Below are 26,595 nucleotides of genomic sequence, written 5' to 3' on the forward strand. Positions count from 1 at the left end.
ACTCCTAAGAATACGAATCCCTAAGAGCAAGCCCATCAGTTCTCTTGTGAAAGACTGCCAACCAAATATTAAGAAAACTATAAAGCTACATGGAATGTGCAACATCAGTTGGTCGCAAAAGTTACAAAAAGCCTTTAAACCAAAAAAAAAAAAAATGTTACACTTGCGCTTGCGCAAGCCAACGAATCCCAACATTATTTTACATCAGGAAGACGAGGTAATAGGTTCTCAAAACATATAAAATCTAAACGCAACATCCCAAACATGAGCTTTGACATTTGTGAACTAAAATAGCTAGTTGCCTCCTCCAAGATTACATCCGGGACTAAAACAACGTCGGCCAAGCCTCTGTAGTCCCCGGTGTATACCAACGGAACCATTCAAGTGATCCCGAGGAAAACAAGTGCTATGGAGCATATGGTATATACTCATGGCCATGTCAACGTCCGTCAAAGTTTCTCGTTCGTGTTGTACAACTGGGGACAGTTTCTGTCGGTAGTGCACCCAAAAACAAGCAAACTTCGCCTTCCAATCAACAACCTCGCCCCTGTCTCCACTCCCAAGAAGAAGATGCCTAGCTTCTTCCCATATTTTCCGTCTCCACAAGTCGTTACCCGATGCCATACGCCGAGTCTCTCTGCAAACGCAAGCCATCTTCGCAAGGCTCGCTCCCGTAAGGGACTCCACAATCTTCACCTTGAGCTCCGTTGGTAGGCTCGTAAAGCACGGTGGAAGTTCCAAGCCGGACTTATCGCAAAGACCAATCAACAACGGAGTAACAAGACCGTCTTTCACCGTCCTCCACCACATGAACACCTCACGGTTAGAGCCTTCTTTGCCACCAGACTTCAGAGTATCCTTATCAAGACAAACTCTACGCACGTTCCCATCTAGAGACCCGTAAACGACAACCCGATCGCTTAAGCTCTGAAACGTCACGGTGACAGTAACAGACTCGGCTACCTCAGGCAGAGTATACCTAAGGGATACAGAAAGCAACTCTTTCGAAAAGCTGAGCTTATCATCAGGATCGAACAGAACGAATCCAGATTCTAACATCACGGCGTGAACAGATGTAGCTAACGTCGTTAACTCACTGTCATCATCACTCGGAGTTAAGGCTTGATGTGCCTCAGCGGAAGCAGATCTTACGAATGGGAACTTCTTGAGTATTGATTCGAACATTCGGAACTCTTCATCGAAAGAGGTTGTACCGAACACTTCATTCATTTTCGAAACTAAGCAAGGCTAAGATTGGAGAGAGACGGAAGAATGAATCAGAGAGGAAAATAAACAAGAAGGATAAGTTCGAATCAGAGAGATTAACGGTTCCTGATTCCAAGGGTGAAACAACAAAGATGATGGATGATCTAATGGCGGTTATTGCGGAACAGTATTATGGCGCTTAAATATTTATATGGGCCGTGTTTGAGCTATAAAACGACACAGTTTCACATTTAAATACACAGAACGAGACATGGAGGTACACAATCGGTTCGGTTCGGTTTCAATCAAATCTTATCTTTTAGCATGAAATATTCTTAAAATTTGAGTCGGATTTGGTTGAGCTTCCTCAAATATGATTATATCAACACATCGCAAATCCGATTAAACCGATTTTAGATTTAAGAATGGTTCTAATTCAGATTTTGACTATTCCAAAACTTATTCGTAACTCAATTTTTTTTTAATTTCATAAATTTAACAAATTTAAATAAAATATGCTAACGAAAAGTTTAGTGATACGAAGTGGTAGTTAAGAACGGAAAAACATAAACAAGCTAAAATTAGCAATTAGCAACTCTATAAACACAGAAAATATTATTTAAACTTCAAAATAAAACAACATTGTTTAAACTTTAGAAACAAATTTGCTCATAATCAAATTTAAAATGCAACTTCAAAAAATAAAAATCCTAATATTTATGTAATACATATTTATTTGAGTTATTTGTTAGGATATTTGAGTATTTTGAGTGGTTACTTGAAATTGGATTTGGGTTTGGTATGTTTTAAAAATATGAGTTTTTTTATAATATTGTTTGAGTTTATGTTTGGTTCTGATAAAATCTTATTATATAAAGCTTGGTTCTTCAAAGTTACTAATTAACATGATCGCGACACGTGTCATTAAAATTTTTAAGATTGCGACATGTGTTAATCTATATTATAATTAAAAATATATATTAAGATAATAACAAAAACAAATTTTGTTTAAAAAGTAATTGTAAGTATATCTAATAGTAATTTTCCATTTTAAAATCCTAAACAAAACATAGTTGCAAATAATTATTTGATAGTAATTTTCTTTTTAATATTTTTAAAGAGGTTAAAATTCATAATGATATAAAATATATATACTAAGATAACAAAAAAACGAATTTTGAAATAAATTAGTTTTAAAATTGATTTAATAGTAAAAAGGAAATTTTTAAAAATACTTAATAATATTCTAAAATTACTTAATAGGAAAATTGGTTCTTCAAAGTTGTTAATTAACATGATTGTGACACATGACAATTATACATTTAAAATTATGATATGTGTTAAACTACTTCATAATTTCAAAACTATATATAAGATAATAAAAACAATTTTTGGTGAAATTAATTATATAGTAAATTTCCATTTTAAAAATCTTAAACTAAATATTATTTAATAGTAATTTCCTTTTTAAATAATGCGACATGTTTTAGAATATATCATGAATAAAACAATATATACTAAGAAAATAAAAACAAAAACGAATTTTGAAATTATTTAAGAGTAAAAAGAAAATTTAAAAATTACTTAATAATATTATCTTAAAAATATTATTTGATAGTAATTTTTCTCTTAATATTTTGAAGTTGTGTTAGAATATCATGATTAAAAATATTTATACTAATAAAATTAAAAGAAATTGAAGAAATAATTTTCGTTAATTTAATAGTAAAATTTAATTTTAAAAAATATTTAATTGTAAAATTTAATTTTAAAAATTATTTAATAGTAATATTTAGAAAATTTCCTTTTTACAAATCTTAAAGAAGAGAAGTTTGTAAAATAACTTATTTAATACTAATTTCCTTTTTCCAAAATCCAAAAAAAGATAATTGTAAAAGATTATTTGATATTAATTTCCTTATAAAATTTTGACATTTGTTAAAATATCTTATGATTAATAAAAGATATAGGAAGATAATAAAAACAATTTGTGTTTTAAAAAGTAATTTTTTGCAGGATTGAGCAAGAAAAATATCTGGTGAGTTTTCTTGCATGTTCTTTCACATCTTCGCGTGTTATCTTTTTTTTTTTTGGTGTCACATGAGGAAATAATTAGATATCCCGATCTTCACATTAAACTGACGTTGAACTTTTTCTAAAAAGAATATAATTGTTATGCTGTTATACATTAGTTATTGTTACAATTATACTTAGCCGTTTAAACATATAGATTTAGTGGTGAACATGAATCGGATATCCGGATTTTTGGAGATATTCTAATCTGATCCATTTTGTTATAATAATCAATTATTTGATCCAATTCGATCTATAGCCACACGAATATTCGGTGCTCCAGATATTCAGATAATTTTAGATTTTCGACCGGATATCCGATTCGATCCGCAAAAATAAATTAAAATTAGTAAATAAATCATAAATTCCAAATATAAGATAAAATAATAGTAACATTTTATTACAAAAATAAAAATTTATTACTTTTAAAATTATAATAAATAACTTAATAAATTTATTAAAAAGTAATAGAAAACTTATATACAATATAATATTTATATAAATTATTTATATACATATACGTCTTTACATGTATATGTATTCATATAACATATCAGATCAGATATTCATTCTTAATAATATTAGTATTTTTTTATTTGCTTCGTTTCTTACATATATTGCATATAAGTATTTTCTTTGCTTTGTAGAGTTACATATATTTGAAATTTCGGTTCAAATCGAAACAGATAAAATCAAAATTTATGGATATTTTGTCCAACTGTTATGGTATTGTGACTAAGTTAATGTGACTATTATGCTTATATGTGATTATGATTATGTGTGTTTATTTTTATCAACATATAAAAATTGGTTATGTTGTTGTAGATCATGCTACTATAAAATTTAAATCAAAGACAACGATTTTCCAATGGATTGTTGTAGGTCATGCTATTAAGGAATTTAAATAAAAAATGAAAACTTTCCAATAGAATAGTGTTATGGATAACTCGCCTATACAATATGAATATTGATGCCGAAATTCTAACCGGAAGTTATGTGGAAAAACAGATTTGTATTCTTAGAATAAGTGTCATACCTACATATGCAAAATGACCTTTCAAAATGAAAAAACTTCAATTTTCTATAAGAGTGTTCTATGAAATGACTATCAACCAGAACTAAGGTCAAAGCTTAAAAAGTTGGTGTATTTGTCAAGTTCAGTCTTATAATTATATGTCGCACTATCAAGAGTCACTACAACTGGAGAACTTCAAATTTGTAAAACATACCGACAATGGTGTGTTACAAAATATTATATATAGAAAAAGATGTTAAAGTCACACCATGAATGTTAAAGTAAATAAATTTGATGTTTTATCTAGAAATATATTCGATATTTAGCTGACTATCGATAAAAAATATTGACTGGTGTTATGTAATATTAATATTTTTAATTGTGTCGTTTTTAGTTTTCTTACACAATATAAACAATATAAAGAGTTCACAGTTCTATATATTTCAATTATAGCTAATATTATTTTGAAAATTTATAAAAAGGGAAGTATTTATTAAAAAATATAAATATCAATGTACTATTTAAAACACCATTGTTATTAAAATAGAATATCAATAAAAAATTATGTAAGAAAACAGATTATTGTTATTAAAATGTCATCAATATATACTGAAAATCCAAGAACTAACGTGAGAAAAATATTTCCAATATTTTTATATGTTCGTGAATTAAAACATCAAATAAAATCTATGCAACGCACGGATCCATATCTAGTTCAAAATAATGTAGAACAAGTCATTTGGTATCTACGTAAATTTGGTACAAATTCATCTTCTGGATTGCTTCGGTTTAGATTTTCGGATTTGGTTTTTTTGTCCACCCTTACACACAGAACAGTGACAGGATGCTACTAATACTAATAGCAAAACTGATTACTGTACTTTTAGAATTAGCTCAACAATGATGTTTTCACGACTGCAAACTAGTACTTTTGAATATAATGATTTATAAAATTTAGTGCAAATAATATATTTTTTAAAAGTGTAGAAAGTTAATGATCGTGAAATATTTTTCATCCATATCCAAACGAAATATATACAGTAGTACCAATTCCTCAATCTTTTGGAGAAAAACAGAGTCAGTAACCCATTGTTAATTGCTAATTTAGTATTAATTAACAAATAGATAAGTAAAGAAGCGTATAAATACAGCCGATAATCATCAAACCGTAGTACAAATCAAATAAAATAATTAACCTAAATACAATACAATACACTCATGAGACCGTCCCCACCATACCAATTCGACCGTTACATCACAACGTTCCAACACCTTTTATCATTCAAAAAACTTGCTTTTATTGTATCTTACCGTTAGCCTCTCCGCGGCTAAGTTAAAGAAAAAAACCCTAACTTTCTCAATCAAATCAACTCAATCTTCATATCAAAATCAAATCCAAATCAAAACTAAATCTTTCCAAATCTAAACCCCAATCTCTTGAATCTCAATCTCAAGAAAACTTCTCTCGGCAACAATGGCGGCTCTAGCTCCAGGGATCCTCCAGAAGCTAATCGACGGCATGAAAACCGGAGTCAAACCCACCGGAGAACACAGAAGCTCTCTCCTCCAAGTCACGGACATAGTCCCGATCGATCTCGACGAGAAGAACCTCCTCCCGAAACAGGGCTTCTTCATCAAACTCTCCGACTCTTCCCACTCCATCTACGTCACCCTCCCCTCCGACCAAGACGACGTCGTGCTGAGCAACAAGATGCAGCTCGGCCAGTTCATATACGTCGACAGGCTCGATCCGGGGACACCGGTTCCGATCGTCCAGGGAGCTAGGCCGATCCCTGGGCGGCATCCTCTGCTCGGGACTCCCGAGGTGGGTGGCGCGAGAGGGAAGGAGGAGACTGGTTCGAGGCCGAGGAGGGGGTCTTGGGGTCAAAACGGGGACGTTGGGTCGTCTCCTTTTGTGTTAAAGTCTGCGCCTTTGGATTTTGATCAGTGTACTCCGGCGAAACAGAGGAGGTTTGCGGCGGCGGCGTCTCCGATGACGACTAGAGGGAGGTCTCCAGGTGGGGTTAGGTGTTCTTACGGAGGAGGTTTGTTGGGGAAGATGGGGGATTTGAAGGGGGAGAGCCCTGCTTCGATGATGAGGAAGAGCTGTGTTGTGCCGCCATCATCGAGCTCGAAGTTTCCGAGGAGTAGGAGTGTTTGCGATAGAGATAAGATGATCTCTGTTTCCTCTGCTCTTCTTAGTCCTATTAAATCGGCGAAGAAAAGCAACTCACCGCCTCCGAGTACACGCACTAGACGAGCTACAGCAGCAGCTGCGCTGATGGAAGAAGAGAGAGATGCTCCAAAGTCTATTTCGAAATTGGCTTCTCCGAAGCAGAGTAAGCTACTGGAGAAAACAGAGAAGAGTTGGAGTCTAACGGGAAGACTCAGCACACTGGGAAAGGTGAGATTCAACTTGTTACAGTCTTAAAAAGTTAGCAAAGTGTTTTTAAGAATTTTGTTTGGGGGTGGTGATACTGAGAGATGATTGTATTTTGATGTGCGCACAGGAAGCTATGCAGCAGAGGGAGACGGCTCAGAAGATAGCTCTTCAGGCATTGAGAGAAGCTACTGTCACTGAAACAGTTGTTCGTCATCTCAAGTATACAAATTGGATCTCCTTTTTTTTTTTTTCATTTGGTATGATTCTATGGGGGTTTGAGTCTGAAAATGTGGAAATACAGGACACTAGCCAATCTGAGCAAATCAGCAAAACCTGATTGCCCTGCTGCTTGCTTCGAGAAGTTCTTGGAGTTCCACAAGCAGATATCTGAAACCATGAGCGAGATCTCTTCCATTGAAGCAACTGCTGTTTCATCAGCTACTACTACTGACCACAAATCTGAAGATGGATCGATACTTAACGAAATACAGCACAACTCTATTGACCAGGAGAAGACTGCATCGAAGAGAAGAACTACTGCACTGAAGCAGCAGCAAAACCACAAGCAGTTACGATCAAACGACGAGAACAAGAACCCCTCAGCTCCTCCTCCTTCTTCTGGGTTAGGAAACACAGCGAGGTTGGCTAAAGAGACAGAGAAAGAAGCTGCAAATTGGTTCATGGAGTTTATAGAGAAGGCTCTAGAGAAAGGGATGAAGAAGTGCAAAAGCACAGGTGATGCAGATGTTAAGAAGGTTCCACAGTCTCTTATTCTACAAGTTGTAAACTGGGTGGAAACAGAACAGTCTGCTGATAATAACACTAGACGGCAGGTACATCCAAAAGCATCACAGATCACTAGAAAGCTCAGAATCAAAATGAAGAATCCATAAATAGTGCAGAAGATACTGAGATTTTTTTTTTAATGTTGTTCCACACTTCTACTACTACTGTGAAAAGGCTTTAAGTTTCCACTGCTTATAGAGAAATAAATAATGATTCATTGATTCTATTGTTTTTATTCAAGTTTATAAATAGTGGTTATTTCCCAATATTCATACATCACACAATGTGTAAAATTTATCATCATAATCTAGAAAACCTAGAGAAGGTACAACTCAAGGTTTTCACCATTATTAGCCATAAAAGGGAGAGAGAAACCTTTTTAGAGCCAAGCGGGGTTCTTGATGGAAGTGACAACAGCCTTGACTTGCAAGTAATTGTTGAGACTGTAGATACCTTTCTCTCTTCCAATGCCACTCATCTTATACCCTCCGAATGGAATCGTGGCATCAAACACATCGAAACAGTTTATCCAAACGCTTCCAACCCTGAGTGCTCTCATCAACCTATTCGCTGTGTCCAGATTCTGTGTGAACACTCCTGCAGCTAAACCGTACCTTGAGTTGTTCGCCCTTGCAATCACCTCATCCAGATCCCTAAGACACATTAGTAAAGTCCACTCAGAAAAAAATGTCAACAAAGAGGATATGTTTGGTTTAAGCATTGGGTCTGTACTTGAACTTTAGTATGGTTTGAACTGGTCCGAAAATCTCGTCTTTAGCTATGAGCATGTCGTCCTTGACGTCAGAGAAGACAGTGGGTTGAATGTAGTAACCCTTGGAACCATGACGATCACCACCAGCTTGTAAGGTGGCTCCACTATCAACTCCATGTCTAATGTACTTCAGGATTTTCTCGAACTGCTCTGAGTCCACCTGGGGACCTTGCTCAATGCCAGACTTGAAGGGATCTCCAACAGCTCGGTTGATTGCACGAGCTTTAGCTTTCTCTACAAACTCATCGTACACGCGTTCGTGTACAAATGTACGCGAGCCAGCACAGCAGCATTGCCCCTGCGAGTTAGTTACACAGAAGAGGTTATTATTATCTGGAAGGTATTGGTTTTTAAATGTTTGTGTGAGTATAAGTTAGTTTACCTGGTTAAAGAACAAAGCGAAATGAGCAAGCTCAACTGCCTGATCCACATCAGCATCTTCACACACAATGAACGGTGACTTGCCTCCAAGCTCAAGAGTCACTGCCTTGAGGTTACTTTTTGAAGCCAGCTCCAGAACAATCTTTCCAACATCAGTAGACCCTGTGAAAGCAACCTGTATATAGTACAAAGAGGATTTATCTAAAAAAAATTCTATAAGAAGGCAGATCTTTTGAAATGTTTTCAAGATGTGTGTCTTTTTAAAACCTTATCAATGTCCATGTGACTAGCTATGGCTGCACCAGCTGTAGGACCAAATCCAGAAACTATATTCACAACTCCTTCGGGAAGTCCAGCCTCGTGAAGTAGTCTTCCGACAAGAAGAGCAGAGAGGGGAGTTTGCTCAGCCGTCTTGAGGACAACGGTGTTACCGCAAGCTAAAGCTGGTCCAAGTTTCCACGAGAGCATGAGGAGAGGGAAGTTCCAAGGGATGATCTGTCCAGCGACTCCAATTGGTTCGTGGAGTGTCTGCACATGGTGTGAACCGTCTCCTGGAACCGTCATTCCATGGATCTTGTCTGCCCAACCTGAAAAAAAACTCATCAAAGACAATAAAGAAAATCAAGAAAAAAAACAATACAACAATATTAGATTTAGTGATTTTTTATGTTTGGTTTTTATCACTCTCACCAGCATAGTAACGGAACACCCGAGCAAGCATAGGAACTTCGATCTTGGCAGACTGCTCATAAGGCTTCCCGTTGTCCCAAGTCTCGAGAGCAGCGATCTCGTCGTTGTGTTTCTCAATCAAGTCAGCGAAACGAAACAGTATCTTCGATCTCTCCTGAAAGAAGAAAAATAAAATCAAAACATGAGAATTACTCTAAAAAAAGCACAAAAAAGTATCTTTGTTTAATTACATAAGCAGTCATTCTAGGCCATGGACCCTGGTCAAAGGCCTTGCGCGCGGCTACGACCGCACGGTTCACGTCTTCTACATCACCCTCAGCCACCTGAGCGATCACTTCTCCGGTTCTTGGATCCAATGTAGGGAAAGTCTTTCCTGTATAACATCATTATTCAAATGTAAAGTGTAACCAATCATAATATAATATGTCCATTTGTAACACATATATATATATATAGTTTTTTTTCATTTGTAATATATATACACTGAGTTCTGACCTGAGGCAGAATCAACGAACTTTCCGTTGAGTAGGAGCTGAGTGTGCTGGACTTTCACAGGTGGAGTGATGGTGTCTTCCAGAGCTGAAGCGAGGTTGCTGTATCTGCGAGCTCCTCTGTTCACGAGAGGGCCTTTCCCTGAAGAAGAATACATAATCACATATCGATACAGAGTCCAAAAATCTCGGAGTTCACCGATCGAAATCAATTAAGTACGAAATTAATAACAAACAGAACGCATAGCGATTCTCGATGAAACAAAGAGAACAAGTGGATCTGCGATTAGCCTACAAAAGAAATAAATCGCATCGGATCAGATATGTGTGTATACCTCTAAGAGAGAAGAGAGAACGAGAGAGGAGCGAGGAAACTCTTCTTGACGCCATGGAAACTAAGTACAGTGTGTCGCGGTGGTGGGTGGTGAAGGCTCTCTCTCTCTCTCTCTTCTTTCTTTGTATCGGTACAGGTAATGGTCTGAAGGAGGACTGAGTATGGTTTCGTTATATAGCAAACGTAGAAAAGCACCACTTTAAGAGAAGACACAGTGTTTTGATATTATCCGTTCACACAGGTCAGAAGACCAAAAGAGAAACAGTTGTCAGAACATTATTCGCGACGACTTTTCATAAAAAGATATTTTCCTAATCTAAACTATATCGTATCATTCTATCAATACTATTATATCATTTTGTGTGGTGCCTTTTTTTTTTTGAGTTATACTTGTAAGTTTTAATATCAATATATTATGTTAAATCATAGATATGAAGATTGTTTTCATAAAATAAAGAATCATATATTATTTTATTAAATTTTGCTAAAAGTAAATAACATTATATCATTTGGAAAATTTAGTTATAAATTTGATATATTTTAGTATTCCTTCTATTTTATTTTAATTGTTGTTTTAGATTTGTATATACAGATTAAGAAAACATAATTTTATATATTTTATAAATAAAAACATTAATATTTATATGTGGTTAAAATGAAACGGATGGAATAATTACCAAGAAAAATCGTGAAATTAATTATCTGAAATTCGTAAGCAGGAAATATGGTCTCACGGACTCACTTGGTTCGGTTCATTCGGACCAATCATAACTAATCATACATTTTTTTTTTTGAACAACACTAATCATACCTTATTAGTTTATTTATCATTCACTAAATAAGAAGGAAAGAGGAAAATAATATTATTTCTCGATTCTTTTCCAATTTTGAAAACCATAATATACAACTCCTACGAAAGTGGATTTGAGTGGTTCACCTACCACACGAAAAAATAGTTCATAATTTTGGTTATATCTTAATTCCCAGTTTCAGGAGGTTAATCAAATGTGATTATGTGAACATGTAAAATTAAATTATTAGTTATATCATTATAATATAGTTTAGTCAGTGTTTTTTGTCAACAGATTAGTCAGCGTTTGTGTTTGCATCTTATCTATTAAAATAAAGTTGGAGAAATTTTTGGGATCTGGTATCAATTTTGCTACTACATGTTGTATGCTAAAACTGGCTCTCAATCTTCGCCACTAGGCCCACCGCGACTAATCATGATTTGTTTAGATCCAGTCACTGACACAATCTTAGCCACCAGGCCCACAAGGATTTGTAACATTCCTTTATTTTAGTAATAAAGAGCTCGGTTTTTCCACTACGTGATTTTCGTTTCTAACATCGTTTTCGTAAAAGATTTCGGGCCTAACTAAAACCAAATTTAGTAGACCGTCCAAATCGAAATGCCTGGCTTCAACTAGCAAACGACGTATGAAGCTGTAACAGCAGTATTCATGGTCGGTATTTGTTTCCAGACGAAGTGTATCAGCGTAATATACCTCTACAAAAAAAAAAGTATATTCGTGAAAATGGGCTCTTTTGCATGATATTCGATTTTGCGAAAGCTGTGTTCTATAGTGGGCCTAATAATTTGATAGGCTAAGCGGCCCAAGTCCTGCTATCCAGTTATCTTTGGACACTGTGTGTAAACTGTGTTACCTGGGACACTTGCTAATCTTTCTCTATGTTGTGTGTGTTTGGTAGAGTTTCGAACCCAAGCATGCGTTTCACGTGAAAAAAAAGCGCGTGGTGTGAACGTGTGAGTACGAAGATGCAAATAAGAAAAAACAGACAGAGACCAAAAAGCCAAGACAACGATATATTCGAGGCAAAAGCAGTTTTTTTTTTTTCCCCGTCAAGAAGTTTTTATATTGAAAGAAAGGGCCAAGCCCAGAATACATTCCGAAACCCACATGCATAAAAAAGGCCGTAAACCAACAAGCCCAATACATACTCCGAATCGATCTAAAAAGCCCAAAGGCCCAAACATAGAAACCGGTCGACGAAAATCGGGATATGCGTCAAGGAGGTTGGTGGTTGGACACGTGGATGCATCTGCATCGTCAGCACGAAAAACAACGCCACCGCCTCGACTTGACCAACACCGTCTCTAACCGTCACCGGAGCACGACCACCGATCCTCGATTCATCGGAGCTCATCACCCGCAGAGCCTCTGACTAAACCATCTCAGATCTTCAAGCTTTGTCCTCTCGTCGGACAGCTTCATCACCGTTCGTCGCTCACTGTCTGCACGCCTGGAGATTCCATCGAACTATCGAGATCTCCTCAGCCTATGAACCACTTCAAACCCTAGACAAATGAGATGCGAACCACCACCATCACCGGAGAGCAGAACCTTTCCCAAACCTCAACCACGAGCGAAACTAACAACCCGATCCAAAAACGGATCGCAAACCCTAACCATAAAAAATCTAGGCGACCTAAAAGCCGGCGGAACAAGACCGTGGAGACCTTCACTCCCCGGGAACAGAAGCCGGCGACAGAGAAATTGAAGAAACTTCCTCCTCCCGGAACCAAGAGCCGGCGACGACGGAGCTGTTAGAACCTCCGCCTCCCGGAAAAACCAAAACACACGATGAGTGGACTTCCCCCTCCGAGCTTACACACGACCGCGTCATTACTCCAGACGCAGAACCACCGCTTGACTCGGTTGACTCAGTGAGTCACCGACATAAGAAGGCCTGGAACAGAGCTCAGACAAAGCAGCCATGGTAGGGAGATGAGAGGAAAGCACGAGACGGACGACTTGACGGATGGGTTAGGGCCTCCGGCGACGGCACGCACGCTCACGCGCCGGCCATTCGCCGGAGCCTAGAGGGCAACTTTCTTTCTCTCTCTCTCTGTTCCTTGTAATAATTGACCGAAAACGACCTCTGAACGACCGAAAACGACCTAGAGGGCAAAAGCAGTTTCGTCCGTATTATATCATCACATAATAATTATCCCCAATTAACTCCTTGGAAATCATAACCACCAAATAAAAATCAATATAATTGATACTAATTTACAGTCTTACAACGAATCTTTACGTCTTATATATATCATCAGTCTTCACTTCACATCAAAACTTATCCTGCAAAAACCCTAATCCGTATCAGCAGAACAGAGCAGCAGCAATGGATGCCACCAAAGAAGTCTCCGTCACCGATTTGAAGCGACCGAGAGAAGAAGATGATAACTCCACCGTCGCCGTCGCTTCCATGGAGACGGATAACTCAGCTCCGGCTGTTAACGGAGAGCAGACGAAGGAGCCTGCTTGTTTCTCCTCTGTTATTCCCGGGTGGTTCTCCGAGATGAGTCCCATGTGGCCAGGTCAGTTTCTGGTTGCTCTTTTATTGTAAAAAGGAGCTCTCTTTTTTTTTTGATTAAAAAAAAGCTGATATCTTTTTTGGGGGGATTGCAGGAGAGGCACACTCTTTGAAGGTTGAGAAAGTTTTGTTTCAAGGCAAATCAGATTACCAAGATGTTATTGTTTTCCAGGTAACACCAACAACACCAACAAAGACAATGACTTTTGCTCTGTTTATGAGTTGTTCCCTTTGGTTTCTTTAGTCTGCGACATATGGGAAAGTGTTGGTATTGGATGGAGTAATCCAACTTACGGAGAGAGACGAATGCGCCTATCAGGAGATGATCACTCATCTTCCTTTGTCCTCTATCCCTAACCCTAAGAAGGTAACAAAAAATTAATCAAAGCTTTATTGCATCTCTTGAGAGAGTGTTTTGTACTTTTATGTTATCAAAAGACTATTGCTTTGGAATGTAATGGAAGGTTATGAAGATTACATTTTTTTTTCTTCTCCGGTAAAGTAGGATGACTTAAATCATTACTTGTGAAGAAATAGAGTAGTCTGCACACTTCCATTTAATCAGATATGATGAAACTAATTTAGCTGGGGGTAAATGATTACACTCCAGAGTGGTGATAGGAATGTCCACTAGAGAAAAAAGGTATATGATGATGATGATGAACATTTTGAGCCTCTTTAGATGTATAAACAGTGATGGCCTCTTGAGTAAAAAAGGTGCATTGTCTCACCTTCTCTTCAGGCAAAGCTAGAGAACTCTAGTTACTTTTTGGGTAATAAATAATACTATTGAAGGAAAATGTTTTAGCTGGTTTAAATGATTATTCACTAGCTTGTTATTTAGGATCTGTTTTTGCTTTTTTGCCTGCTCAGTGTCCTTTCTAGTTCTTTTATAGGTGTTGGTCATTGGAGGAGGAGATGGAGGTGTATTGCGGGAAGTTGCACGCCACGCTTCTGTTGAGCAGATTGACATGTGTGAGATTGATAAAATGGTCGTTGATGTGAGTACTAGTCACATACCCTTTTCACCTTCTCCTCCATCTCCTGTTTCAATGAATGCTTTTTGTTATCAGTGTAGTTTTAATTTGCTGCCACAATCTTTGAATCTTCAGGTCTCTAAGCAGTTTTTCCCTGATGTAGCAATTGGATTCGAGGATCCTCGTGTCAACCTCGTCATTGGCGATGGTAGACAGCTGCCTGCTACTTTCATCTCTATCTAGTTTTATCTTCTATAGAAGTATCGTGATGGTTGGAGGGTTGCTAATGCAGGTGTTGCTTACTTGAAGAATGCTGCTGAAGGTTCATACGATGCAGTCATTGTCGATTCATCAGATCCAATTGGTACCATCAGAGTAAACCCTTGCTGTTGTGTCGAGAAGCAGCCTTTTGATTCTTAAACTACGTGTTGCTGGTGTGTGTGTGTGTCTCAGGTCCTGCAAAGGAGCTGTTTGAGAAACCTTTCTTCCAATCCGTGGCTAGAGCTCTTCGCCCTGGTGGAGTTGTGTGCACTCAGGCCGAAAGCTTGTGGCTTCACATGGACATCATCGAAGACATTGTTTCCAACTGTCGTGAGATCTTCAAGGGCTCTGTGAACTACGCGTGGACCAGTGTTCCAACGTACCCTAGGCATGTTTTGTGTAACCTTTTTAACATTCATTCAATCTCTAATGTTTTAGTGAGATTGTGTGTCATTTTATTTCTTCTTTTTTTTGGTTTGCAGTGGGGTTATTGGATTTATGCTATGTTCAACTGAGGGACCTGACGTTGACTTCAAACACCCTGTCAACCCCATTGATGACAGCTCCAGCAAATCATATGGACCCTTGAAGTTCTACAACGCTGAGGTGATAAACAAAAAAGAAACTCTTTAAATATATCATTCCATGCGTCTATACATTCAGATACTTGAACTTGTGCTCTTTTGTTCTTTCTGAGTTTCAGATTCATTCAGCTGCGTTCTGCTTGCCTTCTTTCGCCAAGAAGGTCATTGAGTCAAAAGCCAATTGAAAAGTGGGAAGAAGTATATGAAGGATCGTTGCATTTATCAAAATAAAAAGCTTTTTGTTTTACAGTTTCTAGAGTGTTATGTTTGTTTCAAGCATGTTTCTATGACACTACTTCAAGATAATGCCTTCTTTTCGCATTATAGTACCCATCACATGTTATCAAGGCTTATCAGCATTTTGATAAGTTTTATTAGCTTTTTATTTAAGAACTCGAACTTTGGTTTAAAGTTGCATTTTATATCATTCGCAGACGGGTTAAAATTCTATCAACAGGGCTGATTTTATGTAACTAAAGATTACAGTAAATCAATTTGACTTTCATGAAGTTAAATGTCAAGCTTAATCAAGATGTTGGACAACTTGCTTTCATATACATGTTTCATACGACTACCAACACTGACTGATCACCAAGTTAGTCGATGTAATTTCATTGTCGTTTATGTAGACGTTATATATTTTTATCAAATTAGTAAGTCGGTAATTCCTAGATCCACTTATCTTCACGCTGCTTGTACTGTTTATATGTTCCCTGGATTTTTTTCTTTGACATTACTTGTCATCATTGCATATGATGATTGAGTATGTTGACTTGATTCATGGAAGCAGTGACTGGATACTACACATCTTTTTTGAAGATTGTGTTTTTTTTTCTTATTAGAACATAGAAAAGCAAGATGCTATGTCATCAGTTGCTTCAGCGTAGATGTAGCGTATCGATTAACGCTCAATGTCCCACGTGAGCTGGTTTGAATTAAAATGCTTTGTCTTGGTATATACTATTAAGCTTTCAGTTCCTAACTAACATAGTCTACTATAAAAACCAGATCGATTTCCTCAACTAATACAATTTTAACTCTCACAAACGTAATAGACGCGTCCAAAGAATGTTTTCACGGTGTTTGGCAAATGTTACACTGAAAAAAAGTAATGCGAAAATCTATACTATACTAAAAGGCTAATAAGATCAAAGGAGAAGGCCTCCACCTCAGCAAATTAATTCCAGCCAATAGGAGAAGAGCTTTTGACCACGTCAGATCCGTGATCTAGCTCTACTGGACTTCAACTGCATTTCACGTTTGGGCTTTATTTCTAAACAAAATAACAATGTGTTTCTCTGCCACGAGCTTCTCTCTTCTCTACGCCTTACCAAACCCTAACTCTTCCATTTCTCATCTTTACGAATCCGTTTCGATCAGTAAATCACCACTAACTACTCTAATGACTCCTTGATTAAACTCTTTCAATGGATTCCTTTCGCCTTCTTCTCTTCTTTCATGTGTTTTTTCAATCAAAACTCTCTCAATTTGTTATCGCAGTGAAGTCGGGAAAGCCATAGTCTCTGACAAACCAATTGTGAAGAAACCAAACGGCAAGGATGCCGTCCCCTCCGCCGTTCTGGATCAACCAACCGGTAAAAACGCCGTCTCCTCCGCCAAGGTCCATAAGGTGATGCCCGCTGTCTCCTCCGCTATACCGATTCAACCAAGTAAAACCGTTGTTTCCTCCGTCAAGGTTGATAAGGTGATGTTTTTATTCCACTGTTCTTCGTCTAATTCGTTGTTGATGTGTTTTATCGTACTCTGTTATTACTATGTATGCTATTGATTAGCGGAGACATGGTCAGCAAGAACAGGTTGGTAGATTCACACCTTTTATTTCAGTTTCTTTGCTCGGCACATAATTTCAGATAAATATCCAGATTTTCTGATTATGGATTGTACAGGAGTGTGGCAAAATTTCTGGGAAGACGTTTCTGGAGCCGAGGGAGAAATGTGAAGAAGAAAGGGAGAGTTTCTTACAGCTTTGCAGAGGATGAACTCAAAAGGAAAGCGCAAGACTCTTCTACGGGACTTTGGTATGTCACATCTGGTTTCTCCGTCCAGTTTATCTTTGTGGGATTTATGGGTTTTCAAGTTCTGCTAACTCTCTGAATTGATTTGATATTGGCAGTAAAATATTCTAGGTAAATATCTTTGCCAAGGCTGATGACTTTCAGAATCAGGCTCACTCTCATGAAGATTATTCAAGGAGGTTTAAACCCAAGGTATTTACCGTTTCTGAATATCGATTGCCATAAAGTTTTAGTTGTTTGATTTCGTCTTGATGTGTGTATTTTTAAGTGCAGCTTATGTCGATTATGATTGAATCCTACTTTTGTTTTTCTTTCTTTGAGTAGGGTAGTATCTTTGCCAAGGCTAATGACTTTCAGAATCAGGCTCAACCTCCTGAAGATTTTGCAAGCAGGTTTGAACCGAAGGTATTTACCAATGCTGAATCTTGCCAGAAACATTTGGGTCTTTCATTTCGTCTTAATTTGTATAATTTTACGTGCATCTTATGTTTATATTTGAGATCCTATACTAACTAAGGTCAAATAACTGATGAAATCTGTAGGAAAATACAAGTGTGGTGACTGTGGTAGGAAATACTTTGTTAATTGGTATCAAACTATCATTCGAATGTTCATCTTGAGGTAAGTAAACCCAAAAGATTAACACTGCTAGACCAAAGATTATATTTTATGAAAAGCTGGTTTGTATTTTATTCTCTTATATATTTCATAAAATAATCTATTGTAAATCTTAAGTCTTTTGGTCTTTGGGTTTAACATGTTTCAGATTTTACAGTCTGCAGAGAAACCACAAAATAATGTTGAGCTTTCCAATTCTACTCCACTTCCACCTTCAAAACCAACGCTGTTAAGATAAAAAAAAATCTTAAAACAAATAATCTCCAGGGTTGTCATATAGCCTGCTCTTAATTTGCTCTATGTTTCTTCTGCAGACAACTATTGGCTCAACTTCCAATCACATCCAACAACATGGTGCTTCCTTAACAGAACCAATGGTTATATGATTATCCATTATAAAGGTCTAAAAGTGGTGGCTGCGACTCTTCTTCTAGAGAAGACAGAGATCAGGTTCCTTCTACAAACATCCCCATCTCAAGACTAGAAGTAAGGGTTGATAATCCTTGAGCATTTTTTTGATATATGGTTCGTACCGTTGAAACGCATCCATCAAGAAAAGTCAACATTCTCAGACAAAAGATTGGTGTGGTTCTTACAGTTTTTGAAGGAGCTATTAAGAGAAGCATCAGTGGGAAAATAAACATAAAAACGGAAGACTTCTGTGCATTGTCAATGAGGAATAATGTAGGAGCTTTGGTATTTCCACTTATTACTTTAATCCATGTAGAACTCAAGATATTTTGGAATTTTCATTTCTTATTACCATTACTGATTATTCAGTGGGATCTGGCAGGTCAAACACGTCTTAGAGCCATCACCAGAAAAGCTCATGGAATCATTGTATATTCACTATTACACTAACCTTATCTCTATGTTATCTGATATCCGTGAATGAGACTCTAAACCATCATATTTACTTCATTTTTGTCAGGTGGCATTCGATGTAACAGACCAAGAGGGCTTCAACAATGTCAAGATCAAATCTGTCGTACGCCAGTGAGAATAGGAGCAAGCACCGGGTTGGGATCTCACATCACAGAAAGTTGTATCAACTGAGTCAGCCAACGTAATATCGTTTTATGATGCTTCACAGTTGAGGTTCTTTGACACACTGTTCTTAATGATTTTCTCTTATGTTTGTTCTTTCAACACAGGATTAAGCCCATGAACTTGGGATCCCATTCCTGGAAACAAGTGCGAAGAATGCTACCAATGTCGGAGAAGCTTTCATGGCCATGACTACTGCAATCAAGACAAGGTAACTCACGTAATTTGTTATTGTCATCGACTCATTGTCAGATTTCATTGATTGGTTACACTTACATAGTAGAAGTAAACAAGATTTATTTTCTCTTCCAGAATGGCGAGCCAACCTGCAAGAAGATCCAAGCCACCTACCGTCCAGATCCGAGAACAAAATGTAAACCAACAATCAGGCTGCTCTCTTCTTAATTCGTTTTGGTAACAGTTAACCATCTCATAGTTTGCATGTAAGACATGAACAACGTCGTCGCTTCGTTCAGTCACTTAAAGCCCAAAATCTTCTAAGTTCTTTGTTTTACTTGGAACAATAAGCTCTTTTGGTTAAAGTTCACATGTATTGTGTGCCTAAATAAAATTAAAAAGCTAAAAGATTACAGCTAATTATAAAGGAGAAAGGCATTGTCCTGCCTCATTTAAGTTAATAAAGAATCCCTTGCTTTGGTTCGTAGAACCAAAAGCTTTCACCTCTCTCAAGAGAAGAGTACAACAATAACAATGGAACCAGAAGAACAAAGCCTAAACCAGGTAAGAGATTACAAAAACAAAAGAGCATCATCAAACACTAGAATATTCAAACCCACAAGAATTCTATATAACGACTCATATTGCGGAGGTACACAGTAACCTTTATACCAAAAATAAATAACATCCTCCCTCCCCCCAAAAAAAAAACCCAATCTCAAAATCAAGATAATGCAAAAATAATAAATCCGTTGAATACCATTAATTCGGCCCGTTAAACCAATAATAAACCCACAGCAACGTAGAAACGTTCTACAATACAAAGTACACATGGATCACACTATATAACTTTAGATATTTTAACATCGAAAATAAGATTTTCATACACTTTATAATTCGACGGTTGTGCCACAATAATATAAAAAATAATTTAGACTACAAATTAAGTTATAATTTTAACAAAGACATTGTCAAGTGAGTTCAAAAAAAAAAACAAAGACATTGTCAACTACATAAAAACTTGCCATAGATATGACCAGCAGCCATGTATAGATACCACAAACAAGACCGGCTCTAAGCAATACGCGGACAGTGCAAATGCACATGGTCCTATAATTTTGCTTAGTTTTTCTTATTCGAATAAGGGTCCAAAATTTAGAGAAAAAATTTCTCTCTCTAAAAAATAGCATAGATGGCGAGTGAAAAACGAAAGAGCCTGAAAAAAGTTTAGGTTTTCTCTCTGTGATGAAGAAGAAAAACACGTGATAGTTAAAAACAATGTCACATGAGGCTTGGTTATTTAAACAACATTTAAAAGAGACCTGAAAATTTTAGGGACTTCATTCTAGCACATGGACTGTTTTAAGTTTGGCTAGGCCACACCGAAAGGAAACACCTCTTTAAAACACACACAACACAAAACATTAAAGAAATAAGGATAATCCAACCTTTTTTTTGTCAACAAGGATAATCCAACTAAAATTTGTTATAATCATAGTGGATCAGTTTTCAAAATAGTCAAGTGCAAACATTGTTGCTATTGTAGAATTGTGCACAGACGTATATGTACAGAATTTTAAGTTGATTACTTTAAAAACAAAACTGCATCAATAGAAGAAGTAGTTTCTATTAAAGAACTAATGATATAATCTAATTTATAGATCATTTTGTTAAAGAGAAATCTATGTTAGGACACTCGAACACATTATTTATATTCTGAGAATAGTTAATAATAAGTGATAATATGAAATAAATAAACATATAAGCACATCCTTACATTTAAAACCCTATTTAAATAAAGTTAACTAACTTAATTTTTATCTATTTCAGGCTATTTTTATTATGGACCACATCAAAAACTTTATTCTTCAGAATAATTAAAAAACAATTATATTATTTACATAACTATAAACAATCTTTTTACTCTTTTTTTAATTAGTTACATGTAGTTAATAACTATCAGATTTCAACTAATTGTGGGAAATATAATATTCCAGTCCCAGACAAAATCCAAAACTTATGATCTTAAAATTAAAATTTTAACACTTATCCGCGCGTAGCGCGGAGATCGAATCTAGTAGATAATAAATGTTGTAAAGTAAAGGGACCCTAAAGTAAACGTTGCAAAAATTCAACCCGAGATTAATGCTATTGAATCATACCAAATACGATAGAGATATGAAATATCAACACCGAGCAACAGATATTTGTTTTGGTCGAGACTCTTAATGTGAAGACTTCAACACGACAATATTGTTATCTTACCAAACCATTTGCCTATCTGATGCATCGAACTAGTAACCCTTTTTTCTTAGTTTTGGTTTTCCTCTTTTGGTAATTCCTTATTGTTTTCTAATTTTTCATAAAGCTATTGAGATCGAAAACATCATAATGTCAATCAACAGCTGTTGTGTTCTCATAACGTGTCGATAGCGTATTAGTTAGATTGTACCGACGTAAATGAAATAATCTCTCCCCCCGCCCCGAAAGAGTTATCCATTCAGGAAACATTCTGAACCAAGAAACCAAGATAAAGTCGTTTTAGGGTCCCACAATCTCTAAGACTATGTCTGCTGACGTGTCGAATTCTTACTCGCTTATTTACAGACATCCATGTAGATCCCACTCATCTTCCACGTGCCCTCCTTTACAAAAGTTTAGATATTTTCCGGACACAAATGTCTGAACTCACAGCTCTGATTTACACGTGTCGTAACACCACGCGCTTGGCCCCTGTCGAGTGGAAGGTCGCTGTAAAAATAAATTGTTTTATATTTAAAAATAAAAGGCGAAGATATCAACCAAAAAGAAGCAGCAAAAGAAGAAGAAGAAAAAAGCAAGTGTTTATCTGATTTGGATCCAATCAAACCCAATCCTCGTTTAACAACGTGAAAACACAACACGGCTTAGATGTCAACGTTATTACATTCCAACCACTAAACCAATTGAGGGTGTTCCGGTAATTTGATACATGGTTAGCATGTTTAGTAATATTCCTAATACTGCTTAAAGCTTTTGGCCCTTGGGAGATTTGAGAGGCCACCCCGACCAGCGTGGGTGCCTTTATAATAATAACAAAAACTTAAAAACTAATCTCAATATGATAATGTGTGCGCTTACATGTTTTAATTATTTTTGTTTGGTCGAGTTATAAAATTTAATAATGACTTCTTCGTTTATAAATTTACTTTATCTACTATGTACATGCATGTTGCATTTTTTTGTTTGTTCCATTGTATATCTTTTTCTATAGACCTTTTAGAAACGAGAGGATAACTAATTATATTTCTAATGATATAATACTTCTTGTCAAAGCAAGAAGATTGATTCAAATCATCTTATCTAATATGGATTTAGTCTTAGAGATCGTGTGTGGAAGTTTGGTTACTGACCAATAAACTACAGTTATTTTCCCTCAAACGTTACTTGCACTTCGTAGGCCATATTACTATTCTATGTTACCATGACAGGACTTGTCAACAAAATTAGTTCTATACAACAAAGAAAATGCAGCTACACCGCTTACTTAAAATTTTACCAAAGCATATATAAAATATGGTTATCTGAAATATATTCGTTCACTGAAATAATTTTGTAAAACAAAAAAAAAAATAGCCACCCGCCACAGCAAGCGGGTTGATCCATCATGACAGAACCGTAAGTATATATGAAAATTACATGAAATATGCCACTTTTGAAGATATTGAAAAGAGAGAATGTTTCAGAGCGTTTAGAAAAAGATGGTTCGAGTAACATGCCAACTAAAATCAATTTGCCTAAGGGATAAATATTTATTAATTATGACATTAATCGCAATTACTTACAAAATAAATTAAGTACCTTTTTCTTTTCTTTTTTTGATAACCTTGAATGTCTGATAGGCCGAGATTCAACCGATTAATTCTCTGGAAACTTGTCTACCGGCGTCAGATAAACTCGGTCGCTCGCAATAAAAAATAGATATCAATGTCGTGTGTCCACACAAAAAGTAAATCTGAATTTGGTAGGTATCGAACTCGAAGTGCTTATCACATTTCCAAACCCGCAGTACCACTCGACCACGCTTGTGTAATTAATATATAAATTACTTTTCTTCTTATAAATCAAGAATAGTTTTTATAAAATAATAATTTATTTTCATCACTATTAATTCTTTAAAAGAAATATACTTTTAACTAAACTTTTTTTTGACATCACTTTTAACCCAATGGCTTTTAACTAAACTTAAATTTATGGAATGATCAATATATATGTACATATGTACATTTCTCCATAATTATCTAAGGTCATTCTAATTAGGATTTTTTTTCACAATATCCAGCAGGTTCACTTGTGTCTTTCAAGTTTTAAACTTAAAATAACTTTTTCATTTAAGGAAAGATCAAATTTGATATAGATCTTAAAACTGAATTTTAATAATTGTAAAGAACATATATATATACTAGGTATTTTCCTGCACCATGTGCAGTAATAAAAAATTTAATTTTAAAATATATAAAAATAAAATTATATTAATATTCTAGATTTTATTATTTTTATCAATATTGTAATATAAATACTGTTTTAATTGAATATAAAATTAAGACAAAATAAAAAGTGTTTATTTTAAATTATACTTAAGAATATATATGTATATATTTAAACCATAATCTTAGATATTTTTATCTATTTATTTTGGTTAAAATATATTAAATAAATTTGTATAAAGTTAATAAAAAAATTTGATATAAAGTTGTATAATTATCAAAAAGTACAAATGAATATTATTTTTAGAATCTTTATATATATAAGAAGTTAATAATATTACGGTTAAACATTGCATTTAATTGAATATAAATTTAAGATAAAATAGTAAATTTTGTTTAAATTTTAAATTATAATTAAGGATAGATATGTATATATTTTAAAATTATAATCTTAGATAGATTTTTATCTATTTTTTGGATAAAATATATTAAATTAATTTGTATAAAATTAATTAAAATTTGATATATAAACTGTATAATTATCAAAAAGTACAAATGAACAGTATTTTTAGAATATTAGATATATAAAAGAAGTTAATAATATTATGATTAAACATTTATATTTTTAGAAAAATTGTAAAAAATTTGAAAATCTTTTTAATAATAAAATTGTATAATTATTAATAATATTTCGAAAATTTTAAAGTATTTCTAAATAATTTATTGTCATATTTGAATAGATTTACTATAATGATGATGCATAATTTATTTTCATATTACAGAAAATTTACCAAAAATATAAATAATCATTAAATGTAATTATTCATGTCATATTTAATTTTAATCTATGTCATCATTTTGACATGCTATGTCACATTTATTTAGTTAAAATGACTATGAAACGAACATGTGTCAAAATCACTTGACAAATAATGTATAATATATATATATATATATCCCTATATACTAAAGCACAAGTCATCTTGCCAATAAGATTTTGACACATGGAATATGCTGAATAAATTAAAGAAAAAATAAATTTCAAAAACATTTAAATGCAATAAACTGTTTCGTGTTTTCTACTTTTCAATATAAATAAAAAATTCATAATATTTCTCAAAGCCCATGATCCCACGATCCTAAAAACTGCCTTATCTTTTAGATAAAAAGAGAGAACACGATTGGGTAAAGCTATAAGTGATGTGCCCATGGTCAGTTTATTTATTTTAACGTCACCATGAATGGTCAGTTTATCTGTATGCTGTGGGCTAAAAAAAGGAATAAATGGGGAGATGGATAACTACAATGAAGACATTAAGACGAGGAAGACAAGGTTCAAGCAACGAAAGTCAAAGCTGACCAGTTGGGTCTTGAGAGAAGTGAGCAGCTTAGAGAGCTTTACCGGCAATAGCAAAGTCTATAATACCGCTGATAGCAAAGTCTTCACTCACTCTCTTCTCGCTAAAGTAAGTTTTTTGAGTAATTTTTAGTGACTGCAAATGCTAAAGCTATAACTGAAAACGTTAGTGTTTTTTTTTCTTTCTTAAGAGTGTTTTGCTTCTCACAGTGGTTTACTTTCTATATCTTGGAGGAGTCTCTGGAATCGGCACGGCCGAACATGTAAGCTAATATTTTTTAAAATAGGCCGTTTGGACGCATATTAAACAACATATTTTTTATTAAATTAATTTAGATTGCAGAGAATTTTAAACACACGTACAAAGCCCCACAAGAAAATAGAGAGGAGAAAACGTACAGATAAAAGGCACAAATGGAGTCTAAGTTGAACCATCAAGTAAGAAATTCAGGGACTAGAGAAAGCAAAAAGATTCATGGCTAGAGAAAACAAAAAGATCAAGATCTGACTTGATAGTAAGATTTTCTTACTTTGTGTATGTTTATTGTTTTGATCAACTTTTTATGTGTTTATAATTTATAGAAATGTTCTGATATTATTTCTGTTTAATTTCAGATCAAAATATTAATTTATTCTTCTAATTACTTTCTATTTTTTATTTGTAGGTAGAAAAAAAGAACTCCAAGTATAACAATGAAAAATTATATATGTATATAAATATATAAGAGTATTAGGAAGAAAATAAAAGAAAACATAAATGAAGGAAAATACTACAATATATGCTAATGTCAACTATCTTCAAAATCAAGGTTAGTATTTTAACTGTACTCATGCAAGAACTATGCTTTCCTGCAATCTTATTTTTCATATGTAATGATTTTTTTTTCTGGTTTTGGAAAAAGATTAAACATAAAACATTGAAAATAACATTTTTCCATTGTAAACATTATCTCAAAATATATTCAATTTCATTATAAACTAAAAATAATAATGCCCGTGCATAGCACGGGAGATAATACTAGTATATATATATATATCAACAGATATATAGTGATGCGACCTCAATATAACATGGGAAGCATCCATCTTGTTTTGTAGGATTTGTCCTTACGTTTTTAACTTTTTTTATTTGAAAAAAGTCCTAACGTTGTTAACTTGGTAGACATATTATTGGTTTTCAAAAAAAAAAGTATGTTATTTGTTTGGTGGGAGAACTTTATATAATTTGGAGTATGGATATATAAAAGAATTATTCATAATATATTTTTGATAAATATTTTTATAGTATTTGCATTTATTAAAAAAATAAAAGAAACCTGGAATTAGTTTTTCTTGGAGTAATTTCGTTTCTTTCGGGTCAAATAAAAATTTGAATATATGCTTGGGAAGTCATGTCAACCAAAACTACTTGATTTTTTGAATATGCCGTGGTTCCAATTCGGATAAACTCGTAAACGATAGGTCAATATAAAACAGCCAAAAAAATGTCAATTTGTAAAAAAGTTTATAAAAGTGGACCCAGAACACAATATACGACCTAGACAGTAGGTTTGATGAGATCTCAATATCGCATTATTTAATACAAACGTCCATTAACATTTG

General features: G+C 34.8%; 4 protein-coding genes and 2 long non-coding RNA genes across 6 annotated transcripts; 4 read left to right on the forward strand and 2 right to left on the reverse strand.

Moving 5' to 3' along the window:
* Positions 1 to 294: 294 nt before the first annotated feature.
* LOC108819749 (F-box protein SKIP22-like) lies at positions 295 to 1,230 on the reverse strand. The gene has a single exon (XM_018592791.2). It carries the CDS (start codon positions 1,228 to 1,230, stop codon positions 295 to 297), a length of 936 nt encoding a protein of 311 aa, XP_018448293.1.
* Positions 1,231 to 5,599: 4,369 nt separating this feature from the next.
* LOC108821222 (uncharacterized) lies at positions 5,600 to 7,684 on the forward strand. The gene is made up of 3 exons (XM_018594267.2): positions 5,600 to 6,698; positions 6,805 to 6,896; positions 6,979 to 7,684. The coding sequence occupies exons 1-3, from the start codon at positions 5,769 to 5,771 to the stop codon at positions 7,568 to 7,570; spliced, it is 1,614 nt and encodes a 537-aa protein (XP_018449769.2). The 5' UTR covers positions 5,600 to 5,768; the 3' UTR covers positions 7,571 to 7,684.
* Positions 7,656 to 10,292, reverse strand: LOC108821224 (aldehyde dehydrogenase family 2 member B7, mitochondrial). The gene is made up of 8 exons (XM_018594268.2): positions 10,133 to 10,292; positions 9,802 to 9,939; positions 9,537 to 9,679; positions 9,307 to 9,460; positions 8,884 to 9,203; positions 8,618 to 8,791; positions 8,196 to 8,533; positions 7,656 to 8,116 (listed from the first exon to the last, which is right to left on the reverse strand). The coding sequence occupies exons 1-8, from the start codon at positions 10,185 to 10,187 to the stop codon at positions 7,843 to 7,845; spliced, it is 1,596 nt and encodes a 531-aa protein (XP_018449770.2). The 5' UTR covers positions 10,188 to 10,292; the 3' UTR covers positions 7,656 to 7,842.
* Positions 10,293 to 13,162: 2,870 nt separating this feature from the next.
* LOC108833037 (spermidine synthase 1) lies at positions 13,163 to 15,616 on the forward strand. The gene is made up of 9 exons (XM_018606483.2): positions 13,163 to 13,474; positions 13,566 to 13,642; positions 13,715 to 13,837; positions 14,367 to 14,471; positions 14,583 to 14,655; positions 14,740 to 14,811; positions 14,901 to 15,096; positions 15,191 to 15,314; positions 15,412 to 15,616. The coding sequence occupies exons 1-9, from the start codon at positions 13,279 to 13,281 to the stop codon at positions 15,475 to 15,477; spliced, it is 1,032 nt and encodes a 343-aa protein (XP_018461985.1). The 5' UTR covers positions 13,163 to 13,278; the 3' UTR covers positions 15,478 to 15,616.
* A 2,473-nt stretch (positions 15,617 to 18,089) lies between these two features.
* LOC130498692 (uncharacterized) lies at positions 18,090 to 19,198 on the forward strand. Its single transcript, XR_008937631.1, has 6 exons — positions 18,090 to 18,174; positions 18,261 to 18,432; positions 18,545 to 18,642; positions 18,740 to 18,786; positions 18,878 to 19,012; positions 19,101 to 19,198. It is a non-coding gene; the product is annotated as an uncharacterized LOC130498692 (long non-coding RNA).
* A 6,196-nt stretch (positions 19,199 to 25,394) lies between these two features.
* LOC130498638 (uncharacterized) lies at positions 25,395 to 25,922 on the forward strand. The gene is made up of 2 exons (XR_008937539.1): positions 25,395 to 25,508; positions 25,659 to 25,922. It is a non-coding gene; the product is annotated as an uncharacterized LOC130498638 (long non-coding RNA).
* Positions 25,923 to 26,595: the final 673 nt, after the last annotated feature.

This window comes from Raphanus sativus, chromosome 8 (assembly GCF_000801105.2).
Source record: "Raphanus sativus cultivar WK10039 chromosome 8, ASM80110v3, whole genome shotgun sequence".
In the NCBI taxonomy this organism is placed as follows: Eukaryota; Viridiplantae; Streptophyta; class Magnoliopsida; order Brassicales; family Brassicaceae; genus Raphanus; species Raphanus sativus.

What these genes read in the sequence shown, in the direction of transcription:
- LOC108819749 (XM_018592791.2), bottom strand. Translation starts at nt 1,230, where the DNA reads ATGAATGAAGTGTTCGGTACAACCTCTTTCGATGAAGAGTTCCGAATG.
- LOC108833037 (XM_018606483.2), top strand. Translation starts at nt 13,279, where the DNA reads ATGGATGCCACCAAAGAAGTCTCCGTCACCGATTTGAAGCGACCGAGA. An exon ending in CGATTCATCAGATCCAATTG is followed by an intron (nt 14,812 to 14,900) that starts GTACCATCAGAG and finishes TGTGTGTCTCAG; the next exon opens with GTCCTGCAAAGGAGCTGTTT. An exon ending in TGAAGTTCTACAACGCTGAG is followed by an intron (nt 15,315 to 15,411) that starts GTGATAAACAAA and finishes TCTGAGTTTCAG; the next exon opens with ATTCATTCAGCTGCGTTCTG.
- LOC108821224 (XM_018594268.2), bottom strand. Translation starts at nt 10,187, where the DNA reads ATGGCGTCAAGAAGAGTTTCCTCGCTCCTCTCTCGTTCTCTCTTCTCT. An exon ending in GTTCGTTGATTCTGCCTCAG is followed by an intron (nt 9,680 to 9,801) that starts GTCAGAACTCAG and finishes GATGTTATACAG; the next exon opens with GAAAGACTTTCCCTACATTG. An exon ending in GTCACATGGACATTGATAAG is followed by an intron (nt 8,792 to 8,883) that starts GTTTTAAAAAGA and finishes TACTATATACAG; the next exon opens with GTTGCTTTCACAGGGTCTAC.
- LOC108821222 (XM_018594267.2), top strand. Translation starts at nt 5,769, where the DNA reads ATGGCGGCTCTAGCTCCAGGGATCCTCCAGAAGCTAATCGACGGCATG. An exon ending in GACTCAGCACACTGGGAAAG is followed by an intron (nt 6,699 to 6,804) that starts GTGAGATTCAAC and finishes ATGTGCGCACAG; the next exon opens with GAAGCTATGCAGCAGAGGGA. An exon ending in ACAGTTGTTCGTCATCTCAA is followed by an intron (nt 6,897 to 6,978) that starts GTATACAAATTG and finishes GTGGAAATACAG; the next exon opens with GACACTAGCCAATCTGAGCA.